The 19,867-nt window shown below is 38.2% G+C and overlaps 3 protein-coding genes across 5 annotated transcripts; 2 read left to right on the top strand and 1 right to left on the bottom strand.

Annotated features, from left to right (window-relative positions):
* The first annotated feature begins 59 nt into the window (after positions 1-59).
* On the top strand, positions 60-5,790 carry LOC103416711 (E3 ubiquitin-protein ligase UPL6-like). Of its 2 annotated transcripts, none has more exons than XM_070816246.1 (8): positions 60-301; positions 3,564-3,734; positions 3,818-3,907; positions 4,498-4,578; positions 4,745-4,818; positions 4,951-5,022; positions 5,125-5,211; positions 5,350-5,790. In XM_070816246.1, exons 1-8 carry the CDS (start codon positions 197-199, stop codon positions 5,360-5,362), a joined length of 693 nt encoding a protein of 230 aa, XP_070672347.1. In that variant the 5' UTR covers positions 60-196; the 3' UTR covers positions 5,363-5,790. The 2 variants fall into 2 exon arrangements, with proteins under 2 accessions (XP_070672347.1, XP_028951954.2); XM_029096121.2 differs by having other exon boundaries at positions 5,310-5,790.
* A 1,250-nt stretch (positions 5,791-7,040) lies between these two features.
* Positions 7,041-13,369, top strand: LOC103403498 (uncharacterized). Of its 2 annotated transcripts, none has more exons than XM_070816243.1 (14): positions 7,041-7,306; positions 7,415-7,527; positions 7,625-7,721; positions 7,821-7,945; positions 8,227-8,758; positions 8,899-9,084; positions 9,319-9,612; positions 9,713-9,865; positions 10,345-10,499; positions 10,718-10,823; positions 10,937-11,929; positions 12,245-12,317; positions 12,454-12,819; positions 12,980-13,369. In XM_070816243.1, exons 1-14 carry the CDS (start codon positions 7,202-7,204, stop codon positions 13,171-13,173), a joined length of 3,492 nt encoding a protein of 1,163 aa, XP_070672344.1. In that variant the 5' UTR covers positions 7,041-7,201; the 3' UTR covers positions 13,174-13,369. The 2 variants fall into 2 exon arrangements, with proteins under 2 accessions (XP_070672344.1, XP_070672343.1); XM_070816242.1 differs by having other exon boundaries at positions 7,042-7,306; positions 12,457-12,819.
* A 370-nt stretch (positions 13,370-13,739) lies between these two features.
* On the bottom strand, positions 13,740-16,618 carry LOC103403499 (small ribosomal subunit protein bS1c-like). The gene is made up of 7 exons (XM_008342344.3): positions 16,187-16,618; positions 15,459-15,734; positions 15,168-15,248; positions 14,593-14,874; positions 14,402-14,512; positions 14,099-14,185; positions 13,740-13,979 (listed from the first exon to the last, which is right to left on the bottom strand). The coding sequence occupies exons 1-7, from the start codon at positions 16,478-16,480 to the stop codon at positions 13,872-13,874; spliced, it is 1,239 nt and encodes a 412-aa protein (XP_008340566.1). The 5' UTR covers positions 16,481-16,618; the 3' UTR covers positions 13,740-13,871.
* Between the last annotated feature and the right edge of the window lie 3,249 nt (positions 16,619-19,867).

Below are 19,867 nucleotides of genomic sequence, written 5' to 3'. Positions count from 1 at the left end.
CAATCGATAAAATTAAAACATAGGTATATAAGAGGAGAAAAATAAGGGGTGCTTGTCGTTTCCTAAAAAACCCTAGTTGTATCATTATTACTGATCTCACGATTCACACCTATTAAGCAAAATCACAATCCCTAGTTGTATCATTGTCACTGATCACACGATTCACACTTAGGGAGGAGGAGCTTCATCGGCGAAGATGGTGAAGGTCCGGATGAACACCGTCGGTGTCGCCGCCGAGATCAAGTGCTTGCGGCGGCTCATCGGCATGCGCTGCTCCAACGTCTACGATCTCTCCCCAAAGGTCTATTCTCTCTCCTGCATTCTCTCCTCCTTCTCCGTTAAATCAATCAAAATTCATAGTCGTATCATCGTGTGATTCTCAAATGTCATTCATAGTTGTATCGTCGTGTGATTCTCAAATGTCTTGTGAAATTGGGTTTTCTGCATACGTATATGTTCAAGCCGTATATGTTCAAGCTTATGAACAGCAGTGGAATCACAGAGTCTGGCGAGGGCGAGGCAAGAGAGAGGCACAATCAATGAGGGAGAGAGAGGTGGTCGAGAAGTCCAGCAAGCTCTGAATCATTTTCAGATTCCAAGATCCAAGACTCTACACACGAGCGGCTCATCGCAGTTCTGTCGAATGCAGCGTGGACAACGGTAACGGTGTCGTCTTCAATTTTAGCAAACAATTAGGTAATACGAGGGATACATGAATATAAGAAATTCGAACTATGGGCAATTGTTTCGCTTTCTTGCAATGTTATATCAAGCATTCTGATTCATGTTATATCATTCTCATTCTTGCAAAAAGCGAAACAATTCCCCATGGTTTGAATTTTGTATATTTTTGTATCCCTCGTCTTACCCAATCGTTTGCTAAAATTGAAGACGACACCGTTGTCCACGCTGCATTCGAAAGAATTGCAATGAGCCCTTTGCGTGTAAAGTCTCAGATCCTGGAACTCGCATATGTCGGCAAGATCTGAAAAAGATTCAGAGCTTGCTGAACTTCTCGAGCACCCCCTCTCTCTCCCTTGTTGATTGTGCCTCCCTCTCTTTTGTTGATTGTGCCTTTCTTTCTTTTTTTTCTGGAGCGACCAAATAAATTCCCCATAGTTGGAGAGAGGTTAGTACTTCCATGAATTGTATATCTTCCGTTTCTATAAATGTATTATATATATAAAACCAAGGGCAAAATGAATAGTGTTTTTGGTGTCACAAGCTTCACAAAAAATTAAAGGATAAAAATGCCCATCAAACAAAAAACTTCAAAAGCAACTCAAAATAATGCATCAAATGTGGCAGGGGTGTAACATCCCACATCGTCTAGGGGAGTGGATCCTCTAAGCCTTATATGTACATGCCCATCTCTTATTAGCACGAGGCATTTTGGAAGCTCACTGGCTTTGGATTCCTTAGGAACTCCGAAGTTAAGCGAGATCGCAGCGAGAGCAATCCCAAGATGGGTGACCCATTGGGAAGTTCTCGTATGAATTCTCAGAAACAAAATCGTGAGGGCGTGGTCGGGACCTAAAACGGACAATATCGAGCTATGGCGGAGTCTAGCCCGGGATGTGGTGGGCCCCGGGTCGGGATGTGACAATTTGGTATCAGAGCTAATCCTTGGCCGGAAATGTGCCGACGAGTACGTCAGGCCCCTAAAGGGGTGGATTGTAACATCACACATCTCCCAGGGGAGTAGATCCTCTAAACCTTATATGTACATGCCCACCTCTTCCTAGCATAAGACCTTTTGGGAGCTCACTGGCTTTGGATTCCTTAGGAACTTCGAAGTTAAGCAAGATCGCAGCGAGAGCAATCCCAAGATGGGTGACCCACTGGGAAGTTCTCGTATGAGTTCCCAGAAACAAAACTATGAGGGCGTGATCGGGGCCCAAAGCTGATAATATTGTGTTACGGCGGAGTCGGGCCTGAGATGTGGTGGGGGCCCGGGCCAGGATGTGACAAGGGGTTTTTCGTTATTTTAAATGTGTTTTTTAATAATTAATTTCTTTTGTACAGTTTTTTATTTTTAATTTTTTATAATAATTAGTACCTCACAATTATTATAAAACAACCTTTGAAAACAACCTTGCAAAGGCTATGCATCAGAGCTTGCTATATCACTTTCAAAACAACTTTGCACATAAGAACGAATTAAACCCTGTAGGTTGAAGATGAATTTGCAAGTTCTACTTATTCTTCTCCTACTTATCTTATCTACTTATAAAGTGAGAAGCCCAAATAGTACTTATAAAGGGAGAAGTCCAAATAGGTGAAACATTTAAAAATTCAAAAATGCCCTCACTCCATGGACAAGATCATGTCCATAAAAAATAGGTCCAAATCGTAATATAGTGCAATTGAAAAACTACTTACATTTTAATACTAGCCTCTGGCAATTGGCTCTTTTAATTTTTTGTTTAAAAAAACAAAAACAGAAAAACAAAATAATAATATATTTAAAAATAAATAAAGTTAGTTATGGGGGTGGGGTTTTTTTTGTGTGAATTTCTTATTGTGAACACGGAAAATTTCCTGAAACGAAAGAGACAAGAACAACGTGCACAAACAAATATTTGTATTTGATGATTTTGGGTTACAATCTCTCTCAAATTTGATCCTCTGATTCGATCTCCGTAAGGTATTGATTTGTGGATGTTTCGTTGATCTAAGGGCCGTCGAGGCTTGATCTTGGATGAACGGTTGGAAGTTTCTTCAAGGGGCCGTGGGCTTGATCTTTGAAGGTGGATTTGAGCGGATCTTCAAGGAGCCGTTGGGGCTTGATCTTGAGGATGAGTGTTTCTTCAAGGGCCGTTGAGGCTTGATCTTGAATAATGGTGATGAACGGATCTTCAAGGGCTTTTGGGCTTGATCTTGAAGAACGGTTGGATGTGTGGATTTGTTGATGTTGTTGATCCAAGGGCTGTCGGGGCTTGATCTTGGAAGAACGATGAATGAAGAACGAAGAACACTTTCTTCAAGAGCCGTCGGGGCTTGATCTTGTTGCGAATACTCGGTTTAAAGAAATTAATTACATTCACATCTAACTTCTTTCGCTGTATGAGCAAGCATTCCATTGATTGATGATATGGATTTTAACGTAGTCGATGAAATGGAATTTCATAAATGCACCAAGCTTTATTGGAACCTCGGTATTGATAAAGTTCTCTAATATTCAATTTATAAACAAAAATACTTTCTAATCTTTATATTTGTACAATGTACTGTTGAATTTATAAATAGATTTGTCCTATGGAATGGATATTTCTTTTAGGAATCCAATGCTATGAGTTGCAAATTTGCATTCAGTTATGTCAATTTTCACAGTATCTGTTTATAAATTTTTGTTTTTCACAACTGAATTTCACCCTCCAGTCATCGGCTTCGACGAAAATTTATTCTTGGTCTACCTATTATTGGATTGGATACTATAATCATGCTTGATGGAAAGCAGTTGACTCAATAACTCTGTCTCATCTGCACTTCAGATAAAAGTGTGACTCCTGTTTAGTTGCATGTAGAGCTCACTCCTTCCTGTTTGTGATTTATATCTGCAGCGTTATAAAGGTGATATATCAGAATTAGAATTGTACTTTGTCATTGTAAATAATGAATATGGAGAGCAAACAGAAGAGGAGCTGCTTCCCGGGGGAAAAAACCTACGTGTCACTAATGAGAATGTCATTACCTTTATTCATCTTGTTGCCAACCATCGTTTGAACTTTCAGGTAGTGCAACTTTCCATTTTGAACCCTTGTTCCAAATGATGACGTAGCTTCCTTATGTGAACATGACAAATGATCATTTTCAGATACGTCAACAAAGTTCACATTTCTTAAGGGGGTTTCAGCAGCTTATACCGAAAGATTGGATAGATATGTTTAATGAGCATGAACTTCAGGTATATTCGTATACCCTTTGGCTTTGTTGCTTAGGGTTTGTTTGCATAAAATCACCTGAGTATGCTCACTTCTTCTTTGCCGGTTCTCTAAGATCAATAAACTAAAACAAGCTTAAGTCATTCTGTCCAATTTGAAAATATAGTTCTGATGTCATTATTGCATTTAAGAGTTGCCAGTGATGCTACAAATGCTTACTGTGAGGTTTTTGCAAAGGCATACCATGTGTGCTATTTTTTGTTATGCTTTCCGGTATTGGAAACTTAAAATGGTTCTTTTTTTTAAAAGGAGAATATTTTGGTACACATTTTGCTGTACAAGAGTACCGCCATGGCAATGCAGGATGTTGTATGTGGTATGCTTGGTGCAACTTTAGAGTTAACCTAGAGTAAGATCCACGTTGTTCCATTCTGATTTTGGACCTTTTCTCCTAGTCAAAGCCTGAAGAAATTTTTTATTAGGAAGCGAAAGTTTATCATTCCATTGTTTGAGAAGTGGCTGCATCTGTAATATACACTTAGCACGCATTGTCCACTGTCACAGGCAATTATGCATAACTGTCCTCTTCCTTTGACCCGCTTTGTTTTTACAGCTTCTGATATCAGGTTCACTTGACAGCTTGGATGTCGATGACCTACGGATGCACACAAACTATGTGGGTGGCTATCATAGTGTAAGTTCCTTCACATTTGTTTGGCTTATTTGTGTTCTTGTGGGACATATAAAATTACTGTTTGCATGGATAAATGTAGCTCTAGATGAACCCAGTCATTGGCTGTCAACCTTTTTCATTACATTTTCACGCAACTGATTTACTGCTTGTTATTTGTTTTTGACAGGAGCATTATGTCATTGACATGTTCTGGGATGTTCTGAAAAGTTTTTCATTGGAAAATCAGAAGAAATTTCTAAAGTGAGTTTTTAGTATCCATCACATAATCCCTCGAACATATGTTTATGTTGGCTATTGCAAGTTCCTGTATTTAATTGGATTTCAAGTTAATGAACATCGGGAGAGATTCTGACCGCACTATTTTTCATCCAGATTTGTGACCGGGTGCTCTCGAGGACCTCTGCTTGGATTCAAATACTTGGAACCATTATTTTGCATACAGAGGTAAGAGTTCATGAAAGATCTGTATCGTTTTAGAAATTTTTTTCATGTTGGTGAAATGGCTTATAAGGTTTGTTTTACTAAAATTCTCTGCTCTTTCCATAGGGCTGGCAATGGAGCTGAAGGCGCTCTTGACCGATTACCAACGGCAGCCACTTGTATGAATCTCCTAAAGCTTCCACCATATAGAAGGTTTTCTGTTTCTCTCTTTATTTTATTTTTGTTTTATAATTAAATAATCTGTTTGTTGGTTGTATTCTTCTTCTAAAAGTGCTTCCTGGTTATGTAAGGAGCAACTGGAATCAAAATTGATGTATGCTATAAGCGCAGATGGCGGCTTTGATTTGAGCTGATCGAACTGTGCATTCTAGTTGCACCGAATCCTCTGATCCGTTGTTGCAAACCATCCTCCAGGGGCAGAGACAGTTCACATCATACCGTGTTAGTTTGATGTCCCTGCTTGGAATCCGAGTTGTGTAATAATCGGAAGGACTTCAAAAAGCCGATTGAGCGAAGCTCAAACTTGATGGCTTGTTGATATTTGTTTTTCCGGCAAGCTCCCGAGTTGACATGTAAATATGTGGAGGGGGGGGGGGGTGATCTGCCAAAGTTATTACAACAGCTCTGTTAAGTTTCAGATTATACATTCTTTGCCAGTCGTGAATGGCTTTCCTCGACGTCGATAGGCGATTATATAAATAGAAAGTGCTTTTAATTCCTCCTGTTGAATATGATCATTGGTCTGCATAAATAATAAGAGCTGTTGCTGCACCCTGCCGTGGAATCGTGTTTTGTAAGACGAGGAATGTAAAAATTTCGGAAGTTCTTTCAGTAGCACCACTGTGAGTTGTGGTTAAAGCTGCGGAACGTTGGTGAAGTTTTCACCTTCCCTCTCTTGATGCTTTTTCTTTCTATATTTACACGCCGAAACTTCAAAACGGGCTCTTGCTCCGCTTTGCAAATTGCCGTGTAATTCGGATGAGAATATGGTTTCTATGAATACATAATACAAAAGTGAAATTCTGATTTTATTACGTTTGTGATATCATTTAAATGGGCACTAAGAGTGTAAATTAGTACCTGCCTTTACAGAAACTAAAACTCAATTACGACTTGAGAGAGAATAAGTATCATTCTCATTCATGTCATATCATGCGTCAACTAACATTTACAAATGATAAAAAATAGGTGAATCCTACATTGATTTTGGGTATATGATAAACCAGAAATATTAAGGGGCGTATTCAATTGAGAATTTGAGAGACTTTAATTGATTTATAAATCCATAGATTTTTATAGCGTTTAATTGATTTGTAGAGATTCCATATAAAATTTTGATTCGATTCCCTCGAAATCTCATGGGGAGATGTGAGATTTATGGATGTTTAAAATACACGACGAAATCTTTCAAATTCACTCTAATTCCTCAACTTTCTCAAATTCTTTAAAATCAATTTCTAATTGAATACACCTGGAATATTATAAACTTCTTTAAAATCCTAATTGAATACACCTGGATTGCTAAGGATTTTAATAAATTATCTTAAAATTCTAATTGAATACACATTGAATTTCAGAAAATCACTTAAAATCATAATTGAATACCCCTAGATTTATTAAAAGAATTAAAATCCCTCAAAATCCCAATTGAATACACCCCCTAAGTATACGATTGGCGGACTGGTTGCTTCATGTTGTTTATCGCATCCCTCACGTCTCCATCCTTTCTATACCGGTTCATGACTCATCCGATTTCAAGTAATTAAACCAATCACGAAAAAAAAATTAATTTTAGCATCTCTCACACCTCTTTTATTTTTCGTCATCTAACTAAACCCGTCAAACAAACAACAGATAAAATTAAAACACGAGTATATAAGAAAAACAATAAGGTGTGTTTATCGTGTCCTAAAAACCCTAGTTGTATCATTCACTGATCACACCAAGGAAGCAGAAGCACGCATAACGCGCGTGACCGGGAAAATAGAAGTGCCACACAATACTAATCCCCACTAAATATTATTATAATTACCTAAAAGCCCTTCTTCTTTTAATTTTCCCATCAAAATTAGAAGGAGAAGAAAGGCTCCCTCGCCTTGCACAGAAGGCTAATAACACCACCGCCGACCACTCAACACCACACCACACCGAGATAGACAGAGGAGGAGGCTCATCGGCGAAGATGGTGAAGGTCCGGATGAACACCGCCGATGTCGCCGCCGAGGTCAAGTGCTTGCGGCGGCTCATCGGCATGCGCTGCTCCAACGTGTACGATATCTCCCCCAAGGTCTCTTCTCTCTCCCCTCCATTCTCTCCTTCTCCCTTAAATCAATCAAAATTCATGTCGTATCATCGTTTGATTCTCAAATGTGTTGTGAAATTGGGTTTTCTGCAGACGTATATGTTCAAGCTTATGAACAGCAGTGGAGTGACAGAGTCCGGCGAGAGCGAGAAGGTCTTTCTATTGATTGAGAGTGGCGTCAGATTGCATACAACTCAATACGTTCGGTAATGCCAATGAGTTATTGCAGATGATAGGTAAAAGGGAATGGAGTTCCGGGATCCCTATTGATTCCTGCTGTCTTTGTTTCTTCAATTTGTGCAGTGACAAGAGTAATACTCCATCTGGGTTTACCCTAAAATTGAGGAAGCACATACGAACACGAAGGCTCGAGGATGTACGCCAGCTTGGATATGATAGGGTGCAAGCTTTTCTGTCAATTGGATTCTTTTCTTCACATTTGGAGTTTCCTATTGTTTTTACTTTCTGGGTTGACTAATTTTTGTGACATTCTTTGCAGATTGTTCTCTTTCAATTTGGGCTCGGTGCGAATGCGTACTATGTTATATTGGAGCTCTATGCCCAAGGAAATGTTATTCTCGCAGATTCAGATTTTATGGTCATGACCCTTCTTCGCTCTCATAGGTCAATGACTACACTCATTTCCTATTCCATTTTACTATAAACGGTCTCACATTCTTGCGCAATGACTTGGCATGTTATGATTAAAAAGCTTTCCGGTTCTTGCTTGATTATAGATGTGCTAGTATTTGTGTTAGCATTTGTAACTTTACGAATTGACTAGAAACATCTTTGTTTTCTTTTGATTGTGCTTACTGTTCAGTAAGATACCCCACAAATTTCTGATTCTTTTGTTTTCTTTTAAAGTTGAAATATTAATTAGGTGGTAAATTCTCATTTAACAGGGATGACGATAAAGGGGTTGCAATCATGTCACGTCATCGTTATCCAGTTGAAATTTGTCGAGTTTTTGAGCGAACAACTGCTGAAAAGTTACAGGAAGCTCTTACGTTGTCTAAGGAACCTGATAACAATGAACCTGTTAAGGATCTTGAAGGTGGAAATATTGTGCCTGATGCACCGAAAGAGAAAAAGGGTAAAAGTAAAGGTGGGAAGCCTGCCGAGTCAAGTAAGAGTACTGGTGATGCTAAAGCCAAACAGGCCACCTTGAAGAATGTTCTTGGGGATGCGTTGGGATATGGGCCTGCTCTGTCTGAGCATATTATATTGGAAGCTGGCCTCATTCCAAACACAAAAGTTTCTAAAGAGAACAAGTTAGATGATAATGCAATTCAGCTATTGGTTGAAGCTGTTGCGAAGTTTGAGGATTGGCTGCATGATGTCATTTCAGGTGATAAAATTCCTGAAGGATACATTTTAATGCAGAAGAATTCAGGAAAAAGTGGCCCCCCATCTGAACCAGGAAGTTCTGTCCAGGTACCACACTACCTTAACATGTTTTAGACTAGAGTGTAATTTCCCCTTCTTCTTCCCTTGGTTGGTGGAGATCTGCCTAGTTAGGTTTCCATTACATGGTGTTTTAAACTTTAACACTGACTTCTGCATCCATTTTGCAGATATATGATGAATTCTGCCCCATATTATTGAACCAATTCAAATCGAGGGAGCATGTAGAGTTCGAAACATTTGATGCTTCTTTGGATGAGTTCTATAGCAAAATTGAGAGTCAAAGGGCAGAACAACAGCAAAAGGCAAAAGAGAGCTCCGCCACCCAGAAGCTTAATAAAATACGTGTTGACCAGGTTTTGCCCTGTTTCCTCTACTATGCTATTTGCAATTCAAAGTCATATTTGAGTACAGTCTTTCTGTGTTATGACTTAAGTAAGGGGGACGGGTATAGGGGTCAGGGGTTTGGAAATATTAATGTTTGTATATGTTACATATTTGGTTTACATTATGCGTTGTACGTTGTTGGACCATGTGTGCTATTTATGCTTGGAATCTTTCATCTCAATCATTTCAACCCTATGATATAGGAAAATCGTGTTCACATGCTAAGGAAAGAAGTTGATCAGTGTGTTAAAATGGCGGAATTGATAGAATATAACTTAGATGATGTGGATGCTGCTATAGTTGCTGTTCGTGTAGCTTTAGCAAAGGGCACAAGTTGGGAGGATATTGCTCGAATGGTGAAGGAGGAGAAGAAATATGGAAACCCTGTTGCTAGCCTCATTGACAAGCTTCAGCTTGAAAAGAATTGTATGACATTGCTGCTGAGCAACAATCTTGATGAAATGGATGATGATGAGAAGACTCTCCCAGCAGATAAGGTGTGTTCTAAGGTTCTACTTTTCTACATCTTCTCTAGGAAAAAACGATGAGTCTCTTCATTTTACCTTCTACTTCCATTATCTTTCTTCCCTCTTATAGGTGGAAGTTGATTTAGTACTTTCAGCACATGCCAATGCTCGGAGGTGGTATGAACTGAAGAAAAAACAGGAGAGTAAACAGGAGAAGACTGTAACAGCACATGAAAAGGCATTTAAGGCGGCCGAGAAAAAGACTCGTCTCCAGCTGTCACAGGTAGCTTCACCTTCCATAGTCCTATGATATAGTTTTAAATGGCTAGCTTCCAACTATAGAACATGAATAAGTTGTTTTAGCCTTTTAGGTCCTGCATGGCCTTCTTGTATTTCTGATGGTATTCATCCAACTGCCAAATAGGAGCCCTAGTATGTCAAGCACAACCATGTTTTTCTTTTTAGTTAATTCAAAAGAAAACAAATGAGTTTTCAAGGCAGCGATGCCATAAATATTAGGACAGAGTAAAAGGGAATCAGAAAGTACATACTGTGTGATGAGCAATATGTCAACATCATTGCGACCAAAATGCTAAGCATATATTCCTAGGCGTACAAAAATATGTATACAAGGAAAAACATAATTATGTTTAAGAGGCGAAGCAGAACTAGCTGGATGTTTGTCACCATTATCCAGTATCATCTTAGAAGATAAGGTCTCTTCGACTTTTTAATTCCACCTTTGTTACAAATAACTTGCAGGAAAAAGCTGTTGCTAGCATTTCACATATGCGCAAGGTTCACTGGTTTGAGAAATTTAACTGGTTCATCAGCAGTGAGAACTACTTGATTATCAGTGGACGTGATGCTCAACAAAATGAGATGATAGTCAAGCGCTATATGTCAAAAGGAGATCTGTAAGTCAACTTAGTTATGTGGACATAATACGTTGTAATTCTTTTCTAAATGAAGTTGGTCAATTTCATGTTTCCAAAAATCTGGTTACATGAAATTTTACTTTACCTCAAAGTTATTACAAATGTGCCAGTACTTATCTGCCTATCTCGTCTAGCGTGAAGCCAACTTAGCATCTTCTTTCTCATGTTGATTGATTTTTTTTTCCCTTATGTAACAGGTATGTCCATGCGGAGTTGCATGGGGCTTCTAGCACCGTGATAAAGAACCATAGGCCTGACCAACCAGTGCCTCCACTTACATTAAACCAAGCAGGATGCTTCACAGTAAGTCTATGACCTTCATGTAATGCTTTTGTTTTCATAAAGTTTATTGTGTTATTGTTAGTGCTTCATATCCCATTGTAATTACTGAATAGTTTACTGATATTATACTCTAGGTTTGCCACAGTGCAGCATGGGATTCAAAGATTGTCACTAGTGCTTGGTGGGTTCATCCTCACCAGGTCAGTAAAACTGCTCCTACAGGGGAGTATCTGACAGTTGGAAGTTTTATGATTCGTGGGAAGAAGAATTTTCTTCCTCCACACCCTCTCATTATGGGCTTTGGGTTGTTATTTCGCTTGGACGAAAGCTCCTTGGGCTCCCATCTGAATGAGAGGAGGGTAAGAGGTGAGGAGGAGGGGACGGATGATGTAGATGAAATTGGACCTCTAGAAGAGGTATCTGATTCTGAGTCAGAGAATAAAACTGCAGAGGAAAAACTTGCAGAAGAATCAAAAACCGCTCCTGATTCATCTATACATATCACTAAACCAGATCTGAAAGACCCATCTGAGAACGGCTTACTTAGAAGCAATGCTGAAACAAAAGACTCACATGAAATTTCCATGAAGGACAGGAAGGCCTTGAGTGATGCTGATATTTCTGTAAATGGTGTTTCATCTGTCACCCCCGAACTTGAGGATCTCATTGATAGAGCTCTTGGGCTTGGATCTACAGCTATGTCTGCTAAAAAATATCAAATTGACACTTCTCCAGTTGGTTTGGTAGCGGAACCTAATGTTGAAGAGAATAAGGCTACAGGAAGAGATAAACCTCATATTTCAAAAGCTGAAAGAAGAAAGCTCAAGAAAGGCCAGACTGGTTGTGCTCATGAAGAACAAGCTGAGGTGCAAAATGAAAAATTAAAACATGATAGTTCAGTCAGTCAGCCTGAAAAGGAAGTTCACGAGAAGAAGCCCAGTGGTGGAAAAACCAGCCAATCGAAACTACACAATGTTTCTTTCAGCCAGACTGAAAAGGAAGTTCATGATAAGAAGCCAAGTAGTGGAAAAGCCAGCCGTGGACAAAAGGGTAAACTCAAGAAGATGAAAGAGAAGTATGCTGATCAGGATGAGGAAGAAAGAAGGATCCGTATGGCTTTACTAGCTGTGAGTACAGTTACTAGCACTGTCCTTATATTGATAACCAATTGATTTTCTCTAGCCTTGAATTCATCTGTTCTAAATTGAGCTTTGATGCCCCTTACATGTGATGCCTAATTTCGTGCCTGTATGTCATACTGCATCTGCATATTTGCATGTGCGCCAGTTATAGAACTTTCATTCTAATATTTTCTCACGAATGAACTGCAAAAGTATAACAACATCCTTCAGAATTTTCCTATGAATTTTTGGAAGGTACTTCATTAATTTGCTTAAGAAACCTGATAATCGATCGAAATGACGATATTTTTGAATTTTCAGTCTGCTGGAAGAGTAAAGAAGAATGGAGAGTCCCAAAATGAAACTTCAGCTCCAGCGGAAGATAAGAAACCAAGTATGTCATCCCCATTCTTCATGTTTCATTAGCGATTTAAACTTCCAAGGCCATCATTTGGTGGTTATTTCTCTTTAGTATCATGTAATGGAGGTCCACTGATTTTTTGTGGTTAACATCAATTCTTATCATCTAGCAGGTCCTGAAGATGCTCCAAAAATATGTTATAGATGTAAAAAGGTAGGTCATCTGTCCCGGGATTGTCCAGAACATCAAGATGGTACATTACATAGTCATGCAAATGGCGGAGTTGAAGATGACCCTCCTGTGGATTTGGATAAATCTACTTCTGAAGTGGACAAGGTGACAATGGAGGAGGATGATATTAATGAGATAGGTGAAGAAGAGAAGGAAAAATTAAATGATGTTGATTACTTGACTGGCAATCCACTGTCCAGTGATATTCTCTTATATGCGGTACCTGTCTGTGGTCCTTATAGCTCAGTCCAGTCTTACAAATATCATGTGAAGATAGTTCCTGGCTCTGTGAAGAGAGGGAAAGGTAAAGAACTTCTTCGCTTGAATTCGTCCTCAAACTTTTAAAGTATCTGTAATGCTTGGATAGAAATTTAATTATTTTTTCTTTTCCCTTGTGTGTGGTTATTTGGTTCAAGAGCTTTCTTTTATCGCATACTAACCTCGTTCTTACAATTTTTTTGTAGCTGCAAAAACTGCCATGAATCTGTTTAGCCACAGGCCGGAAGCAACGGTTAGAGAGAAAGAGTTGATGAAAGCGTGTACTGATCCTGAACTGGTCGCTGCCATTATCAGCAATGTGAAGATAACATCTGCAGGCCTTTCTCAGTTGAAGCAGAAGCAAAAGAAAGTCAAGAAGAGCAGCAGCAAAGCTAAGTAGGAAGCTTAAACAGCTTCGTGCTGCGTCAGTTTTGTAAGCACAGACCACACTCGTTTCTTTGTTTGGGGCCGTCTTGGATATGTTACTGTATACTCTTCACTGTACAAAAGCAGTCATCAGCTGAGTCTTGTTAGGAAACTGGAATGTACGAGGATTTTTACGTGTTAGAGAAAAGATTGACATCAGTTATCAGGGATGTTACCATTTTCCATAGCTAGCATCATTTCATTTGGTAAACATCTGATCGAGAGGTTATCGGGTCACCAATTGGAAAAAATAGCAGAACAAGTAGAGAATTATGATTTATGAAGCACGCTTACAATCATTCTGAACGCTATATATGTATATATAAACATCATAGGGTGGCTTAATGATTGGAGACGAATTTCAAGTCCGTATTTCACACGGCACGTTGGCGCTGGTAAATCACACGATGGTGGCCTACAAGGAGTTGAAATGAGTCTTCTCGGCCTCCGGAACAGTACATTGCCGTGATGAAGCCACCGATTGACCTTTTTTTATATTTTATTTTTATTTTAATAAAGCTATATATTATTCAAAATGAATAACAACTATAAACAGTTTGGTTAAAGCAATGTATTCGCATTACAGGCTGTTTGTGGTATGAGCTTTTACAACAATTTCTACAAGATAATCAAAGCGGGAAAACCCCAAAAGTGCTGAGGAACATTTATGCCTCAGTCAGTCACTTCAGCCGGAGGCACATCGCTCAAATCTAAACCCTCTACTGGCAAGTCTGAAGTAAGAGGACCCAAGATTCCGTCGGAGCTGAGGGTTAATCCGCTCTGCATAATTAAGGAAAGAAGCATATGGTCAAGTTAATGAAAATGAGAACTTTCGTTTTCCATTTGACATTCAGATTAAGTCAGAACTTGTTATAAGGAAATAATAGCCCAGTAAGTACCTCTGGTTGGAAACGGAGCATGTCCGCACGAGCCATAGCTTCTGCTTGAGCAATTCTCTGCCTGAATGTCTGTGCCATTTCCTCCGCCTAACAGAACAGAATCACAAACATATATTCAGTCATTTATCTGGTTTCATTGTTCGGTTAAACTACGAGATCAATGTCGTGCCAAAACATCTTATAGCAGAAATGTACCTTTGTGGTAAAAACAAATCAAGAAGATAAGTCTGAGATTCACTACTAGAATTTACCATCCAGCAAGTGCAACTAGTAAATGTTTGGGGTGTATTATCCAGAAAATACCTTCTCGAAAACAAGTGTTGGGTTGCGGATCATGTCACCAGGAGTAGGTTCTAACTTCTTGGTAGATAGACTTACACGGCCTCTCTCACGGTCATGGCTCAATATCATGACCTACACAAAAGAGTAACAGTTTAGAGATGTTTAACGGAGTGGAAAAATAAGTAACAAGATAAAGGATATAGTATCTATACCTTGAGAGTGTCACCAGGTTGGAGAACTGTTGCAATATCTGAGACTCGGTCATGACTGATCTGGCTAACATGAAGAAGACCATTGATTCCACCAATGTCGATAAAGGCACCATATGGCTTCAGGCTCTGGACCGTTCCAATGACAACTGATCCAATTCCAAGCTGTGCTTGGTTGTCTGCCATGGCCTTGCGGTTACTGAGAACAAGCCTAGACTGTTCTTCATCAACCTCCACAAACTTCAGAGGAATCTCCTTTTCAAGAAGATCTTCTGCGGTTGATTTCTAGTACATCCAGAAGTAAATGTGACTCAAATACTGAAACATTTAGTTGCAAAATTAATTCAAACTCAGAGCTAGTATTCCTTACAGTTGTATTCTTTCGTATTAGGTTAACAAGGGCAAAAGGCCAACACGAAAGAAAAAGAGAAAGTACATTACAACTGTATTATTTTACCGCACAAATAGAGTAAACAGAAAGATAGCGTAACTGCATAAGTATCAAGCTAAGAAGAGACTGGAAAATTAAGAGGCAGGTTAAAGAACTGGAAAATTAAGAGGCAGGTTAAAGAACTAACTGTTGATATCTGTGAGAAAGGAACAAAACCTCTAAGGCCTTCCACCACAGCCACCACTCCACCTTTGTTCGCACCAACAACCTGAACAAATACATTTTAAGGGAGCTTTCTAAGAATAGATTGAATAAAAAGTTGAAATGGTGAACTTGTCTGCAAAGAAGAAGAATAAATGTCTGAAAGCGTACTAAATATCAAACTCTTGATGCTTGGAAATATACCAATTCTTGACATTAATAGACAAAGACCAATCTACTAACATTACGGGCAAGAAAACTTGAAGCGGATACCTACCTTACCCTTGACAACAACATCCTCAGCTTGGAGCTGTCTACATCTTTCCCACGCAAGGTCATACTGGATGGACTTCAAGCTCAAGATCAAGCTGTCGTCAGCTTCATTTTCACCTATAATCACAAATTCCTCTCTCACTCCGGGAACTATGCCCACTTCTTCTACACTCTTTATTTTGTGAATGCATGCCTCTTGCAAAGGCAAGTATGCTGAAGACTTTGCAGTAATGTCAACTAATGCTCCATTGTTATCTATATTGAAAACTGTCCCCCTCACCTGAAAAAAAAAAAAACAACAAAACAAAACCGTATGCGCAAAATTATAATCTCCCACGGAATCACAAGTAAATTACATATACTGTATGCAGTTACAGTTCCTCACTCAAGCTCACATTGTAAACTTATGTGCCAAGTGAGAAAATGAATTGAAGAAAAGCTCAAAACCGAAATTTCCGCACACATTGCCAATGTAAACCATAACAAAATAGTCCCCATTTTCCAACACTTTATGCAATTCTAGATTCTACACATAAAAGAAGAAGAAAAAGTTCTTGTGGGTATGCTTAATGTGAGCCGAGTGACACAGACCATGTCTCGAATTCGATACAAAGACATAATTTCTTCGTTTCAGCTCATACCCATCAAATCTTTTGCACATTTAATCAAATGGGTGAAAAAAAAAAAAAAAACAAAATTTGAATTACCAAAACAAGAGGGTGATAGGCAGACCTTAGTTCCAATCTCAGAATTGAAGTCGTACTTCTCAAGAGCGTTGTAAAAGGAGTCGAGAGTGAAAGAGACGCCTTCCATGGGGGCTGTACGACACCGTTCGTGGGCGTCTTCGAAGATTTCCTTCAGCTTGAGGCGCTCTTTGGTCTGCGCATTCGAGATGACCGCGGCGGAGACGATGGGGAGCAAACCCGGCATTTTGTTTTGCTTGGGACGGATTGAGGGCTTCGAGAGCCGCGAGGTTGAGAGCGGTGAGCATCTTAAGCCTGTGAATTGCTGAGCCAGAGACGCCATGTCTCTCTCTCTCTATGTGCTTCTCTGTTGCTTTGCTCGCAGTGTAGCTTTTGAGCAAGTTGAAAGCATTCGGTTTTGCTTAGATAAGGCACTGACGGGGAGAGAGGGTGAGAGAATTGCATGGATTTTGGATAATGTGATTATGTTTGATGAATATAGGCCCATTTAATTGGATTAAGATCCTCCCTCAATTTGGGCTTTCATGATCCACAAACACCATTTTGCCTTAGGCCTCCACTGAGTTGTAAAAATTGAGTATGATATCAATAAAACAGGAATAAAACTCCTATAGTAGACCAGGAATAAGAGATTCTTATTTTTTGAGTTCAATTCACAAGTGTGATTCTTATATATTAAATGACGAGAGAGAGAGAGAAAGAGGTAACTAAACTAATCATAAGGTAAGATAGAGAAAAAAACACTAGACTCACTCCCACGTTTAATATGAATCAAACGCATAGTGCTTCATTTATATATATGGACATTACACTCATTATTTCATTGTGGAATGCCTTACTAAATTACAAAGAGAAATGCTAAGAAGACTCAAAGTGAGACTCTCCATGGACTTTCCTCCACCTCATGTTTTTGGCATAATATTTTATAATGTTGGCACCAGAATTGTGTTATAAACATGAGGTGGCGGGGAGTCTATAAGGAATCCCACTTTTGAGGGAGTCTCTTTAGCATTTCTCAATTGCTAATCATAAAAGTGAACATAAGAGAGAGACTCGGGAAAGATTACCATGCACCATGAGACATTATTGGCATTCGAAACCAATAATGTAATAGTATTATAATTATTGATAGACCTGTAAACGGGTTGGGTTTATTGGGTTTGGGTCGGATTCAATCCGACCCGTTAAGTTAACGGATCACCTGAATCCAACCCGTTAAGCTAACGGGTCATCCGAACCGACCCGTTTCACCCGTTAACAATTATTATAATTTTTTTTTTGCATAAAGTTTATTTTTTGTTATTAAGACTTTACTAAAATTACTAAAATATCCTCAACTAACGGGTGCTAACGGGTGGATCCAAAGTGACCCATTATTTAACGGGTTGTTAACAGGTTCATCCGTTAGCGACCCGACCCATTAAGCATCCACTCAAATACAAATATTAACTAGTTAGATTGGGTCGGATTAACATATTGGGTCCAAAATGCCAGGCCTAATTATTGACATGATTATTAGGGTGGCGTCTCGAAGATTGTGTATAAATCATTTCATGCATTTTAGACATGGACAACATTGAATACAAATTTTCTTTCAATACTTTATGTTCGTTGATTTTCTTTATTTTATTTAAACTAACAGTCTAAAATAGTGTGCATCCGAAGAAAAAAGGGCTTGTTGAAATTGATTCCATGCAAGTATAATCACAACAAAAAATAAAACTTTAGAAGTGTTTGATTAGAAAGAAGAAAGAAAGAGTTTATTGCCCGCACATAGAAAAAATGATTCTACGAATACGATTATAGAATAGATGTGTTTGAATGCGATCAAGAAACGTGTTGCATTTTTTTTGTATATTTTTATACTTAAGTTTGATACCTACACTACTTAACGAATTTAATAGTTCAACCATTGATGTAATATGTCTTATGTAGTTTATAGTCACAATTCTTTTAAACTCCCGCATAGCGTGCTGTGATAAGAAAAAGGGCTCATCGTATGTGCCAAACGTTTGCGAAGAGGTTAGTTCTTTTATCAAGTGTATGTTTTTTCTTTATTTTGATCCGAATCACTAATTTTATCGTTTTAACTTTTTTGGTTACTTGGGTTTTTAATGTTTTTATGCTTTCTATATTTCCAATTTTATTTTATTATTTTGTTGTAGGAGAATGATGCTAACACTGAGCAACAATGTGAAGTGTGGATAGAAGAAGCCTTGGTGTTTTCGGACTCGTTTGGAAGTATTTTTAAAATAATTGACAATACTTTTATTGAATTTTTTTTTAGAATCAATTCTTAATAAAAATACAAATGAATCATGGAAAAACACTTAAGGTCCATCCTGCAAGAAGCACTTCAAGTTTTTTTGGAATCCAACAACATTTTTTCTAAAAAGCGATTTCAATCATTTTTGCAGCATTTCCAAACGAGTTCTTCTAATTTCTAGTCTGTGTCATGTGTGTCCTCTTTTTCTTACTCTAAAGTTTTGTCCTAGGTGATTTTTTTTGAGAAGGTTTTTATTGAGGCTCACTTGTGTTTTGCTTTTTTACTTCCTTTGATACTCTTTGGACAACGTATCTTTTATAAGATTCAGCTTTTGTTCTTAATATTCACATTGAGTTTGGATTTTCTTTTTAGTCATCCTTTGTACTATCTTATGGTATTTTTAATGAAATCATCTAATATTCTAAAAAGAAATTTATTTTAAGGGAAAACATCAACAACATAATCAGATCACTTCCCATCGTTAAATAAATGTCAAAATTGTCTATTAAAAACCATATCTTCTGAGTTTTGATAAACTATAATTCCTATTGATTACGTACAACACAAACAGAATTTGTTCGTATTTCTATCTCGTCACCTTTTTGTATTTTTTATGTAAAATCAAATTTTAAACATCAATCCATACAAAAGATAAACCAAATAGTGTGAAACGTATTTCTAAGTTTCAACTATGCAAAGTTGAAATTAAATTATAAGACAATACCAAAGTTTAAATAAACTAACAAAATGCAAAAGAGCAACACTGTCATTCATTTCAAGTGAAAAGCAAACAACATACTTCAAGTATAGTCATTCCAAACTTGTACCTATTACATGCATATATATATATATATGTATGTATGTATTTCCACGAACATTTAGGATATAAGTCAGGTTGAGTTTGGGTTGACATGGGGTGGACAAAGCATCAACCCAATAAACAGTCGGGTTGAGGTTGAGTGGATTTAGGCGGATTATTGTTACATTCTAACCAGCCGGATTGAATTTGAAATCGACTTAGACATGAGCGAAGCCGAGTGTACCCAACCCAAATTGCACCCCTACACCTCATGCAGAAAAGTTGCATCAAAATTATTTGGGCAGATTCCCACTATTTTATGCCACCCTTTACACTTGTTTACAGAATACTAAAAGAAGTATCTCCGTGTCTTTCTTAGTTAGAAATGGTAGGAACCAAAGAATAAAAAAGAACGTGACGTTTCAAAAAGTCATCTGCATGCAGAGTTTGAAACTGGATTATTTTGGTGTTAATACTTAAATTTATCTGTTTAGTTACTAATCTTTGTATAATACCCTTCATTGGCTAATCTGGCTCTGACCACTAATACTAAAACATTTTGTACAAAGTTAACATAACCTAACAACTTGCTCCATTGACTTATAATAAGTTAGAATACTTTGGTGTTTCAACCGTGCGGAACA

Source organism: Malus domestica, chromosome 16, assembly GCF_042453785.1.
Source record: "Malus domestica chromosome 16, GDT2T_hap1".
Taxonomy (NCBI): Eukaryota; Viridiplantae; Streptophyta; class Magnoliopsida; order Rosales; family Rosaceae; genus Malus; species Malus domestica.
Note: the sequence above shows the minus strand (reverse complement) of the source record. Positions and strands in the feature narration are given on the sequence as shown.

What these genes read in the sequence shown, in the direction of transcription:
- LOC103416711 (XM_029096121.2), top strand. Translation starts at nt 197, where the DNA reads ATGGTGAAGGTCCGGATGAACACCGTCGGTGTCGCCGCCGAGATCAAG. An exon ending in ATGTGGGTGGCTATCATAGT is followed by an intron (nt 4,579 to 4,744) that starts GTAAGTTCCTTC and finishes TGTTTTTGACAG; the next exon opens with GAGCATTATGTCATTGACAT. An exon ending in CCATTATTTTGCATACAGAG is followed by an intron (nt 5,023 to 5,124) that starts GTAAGAGTTCAT and finishes CTCTTTCCATAG; the next exon opens with GGCTGGCAATGGAGCTGAAG.
- LOC103403498 (XM_070816243.1), top strand. Translation starts at nt 7,202, where the DNA reads ATGGTGAAGGTCCGGATGAACACCGCCGATGTCGCCGCCGAGGTCAAG. An exon ending in AGACTCTCCCAGCAGATAAG is followed by an intron (nt 9,613 to 9,712) that starts GTGTGTTCTAAG and finishes TCCCTCTTATAG; the next exon opens with GTGGAAGTTGATTTAGTACT. An exon ending in CTCGTCTCCAGCTGTCACAG is followed by an intron (nt 9,866 to 10,344) that starts GTAGCTTCACCT and finishes AATAACTTGCAG; the next exon opens with GAAAAAGCTGTTGCTAGCAT.
- LOC103403499 (XM_008342344.3), bottom strand. Translation starts at nt 16,480, where the DNA reads ATGGCGTCTCTGGCTCAGCAATTCACAGGCTTAAGATGCTCACCGCTC. An exon ending in ATTCTGAGATTGGAACTAAG is followed by an intron (nt 15,735 to 16,186) that starts GTCTGCCTATCA and finishes TTTTTTTTTCAG; the next exon opens with GTGAGGGGGACAGTTTTCAA. An exon ending in CTTTCTCACAGATATCAACA is followed by an intron (nt 14,875 to 15,167) that starts GTTAGTTCTTTA and finishes TGGATGTACTAG; the next exon opens with AAATCAACCGCAGAAGATCT.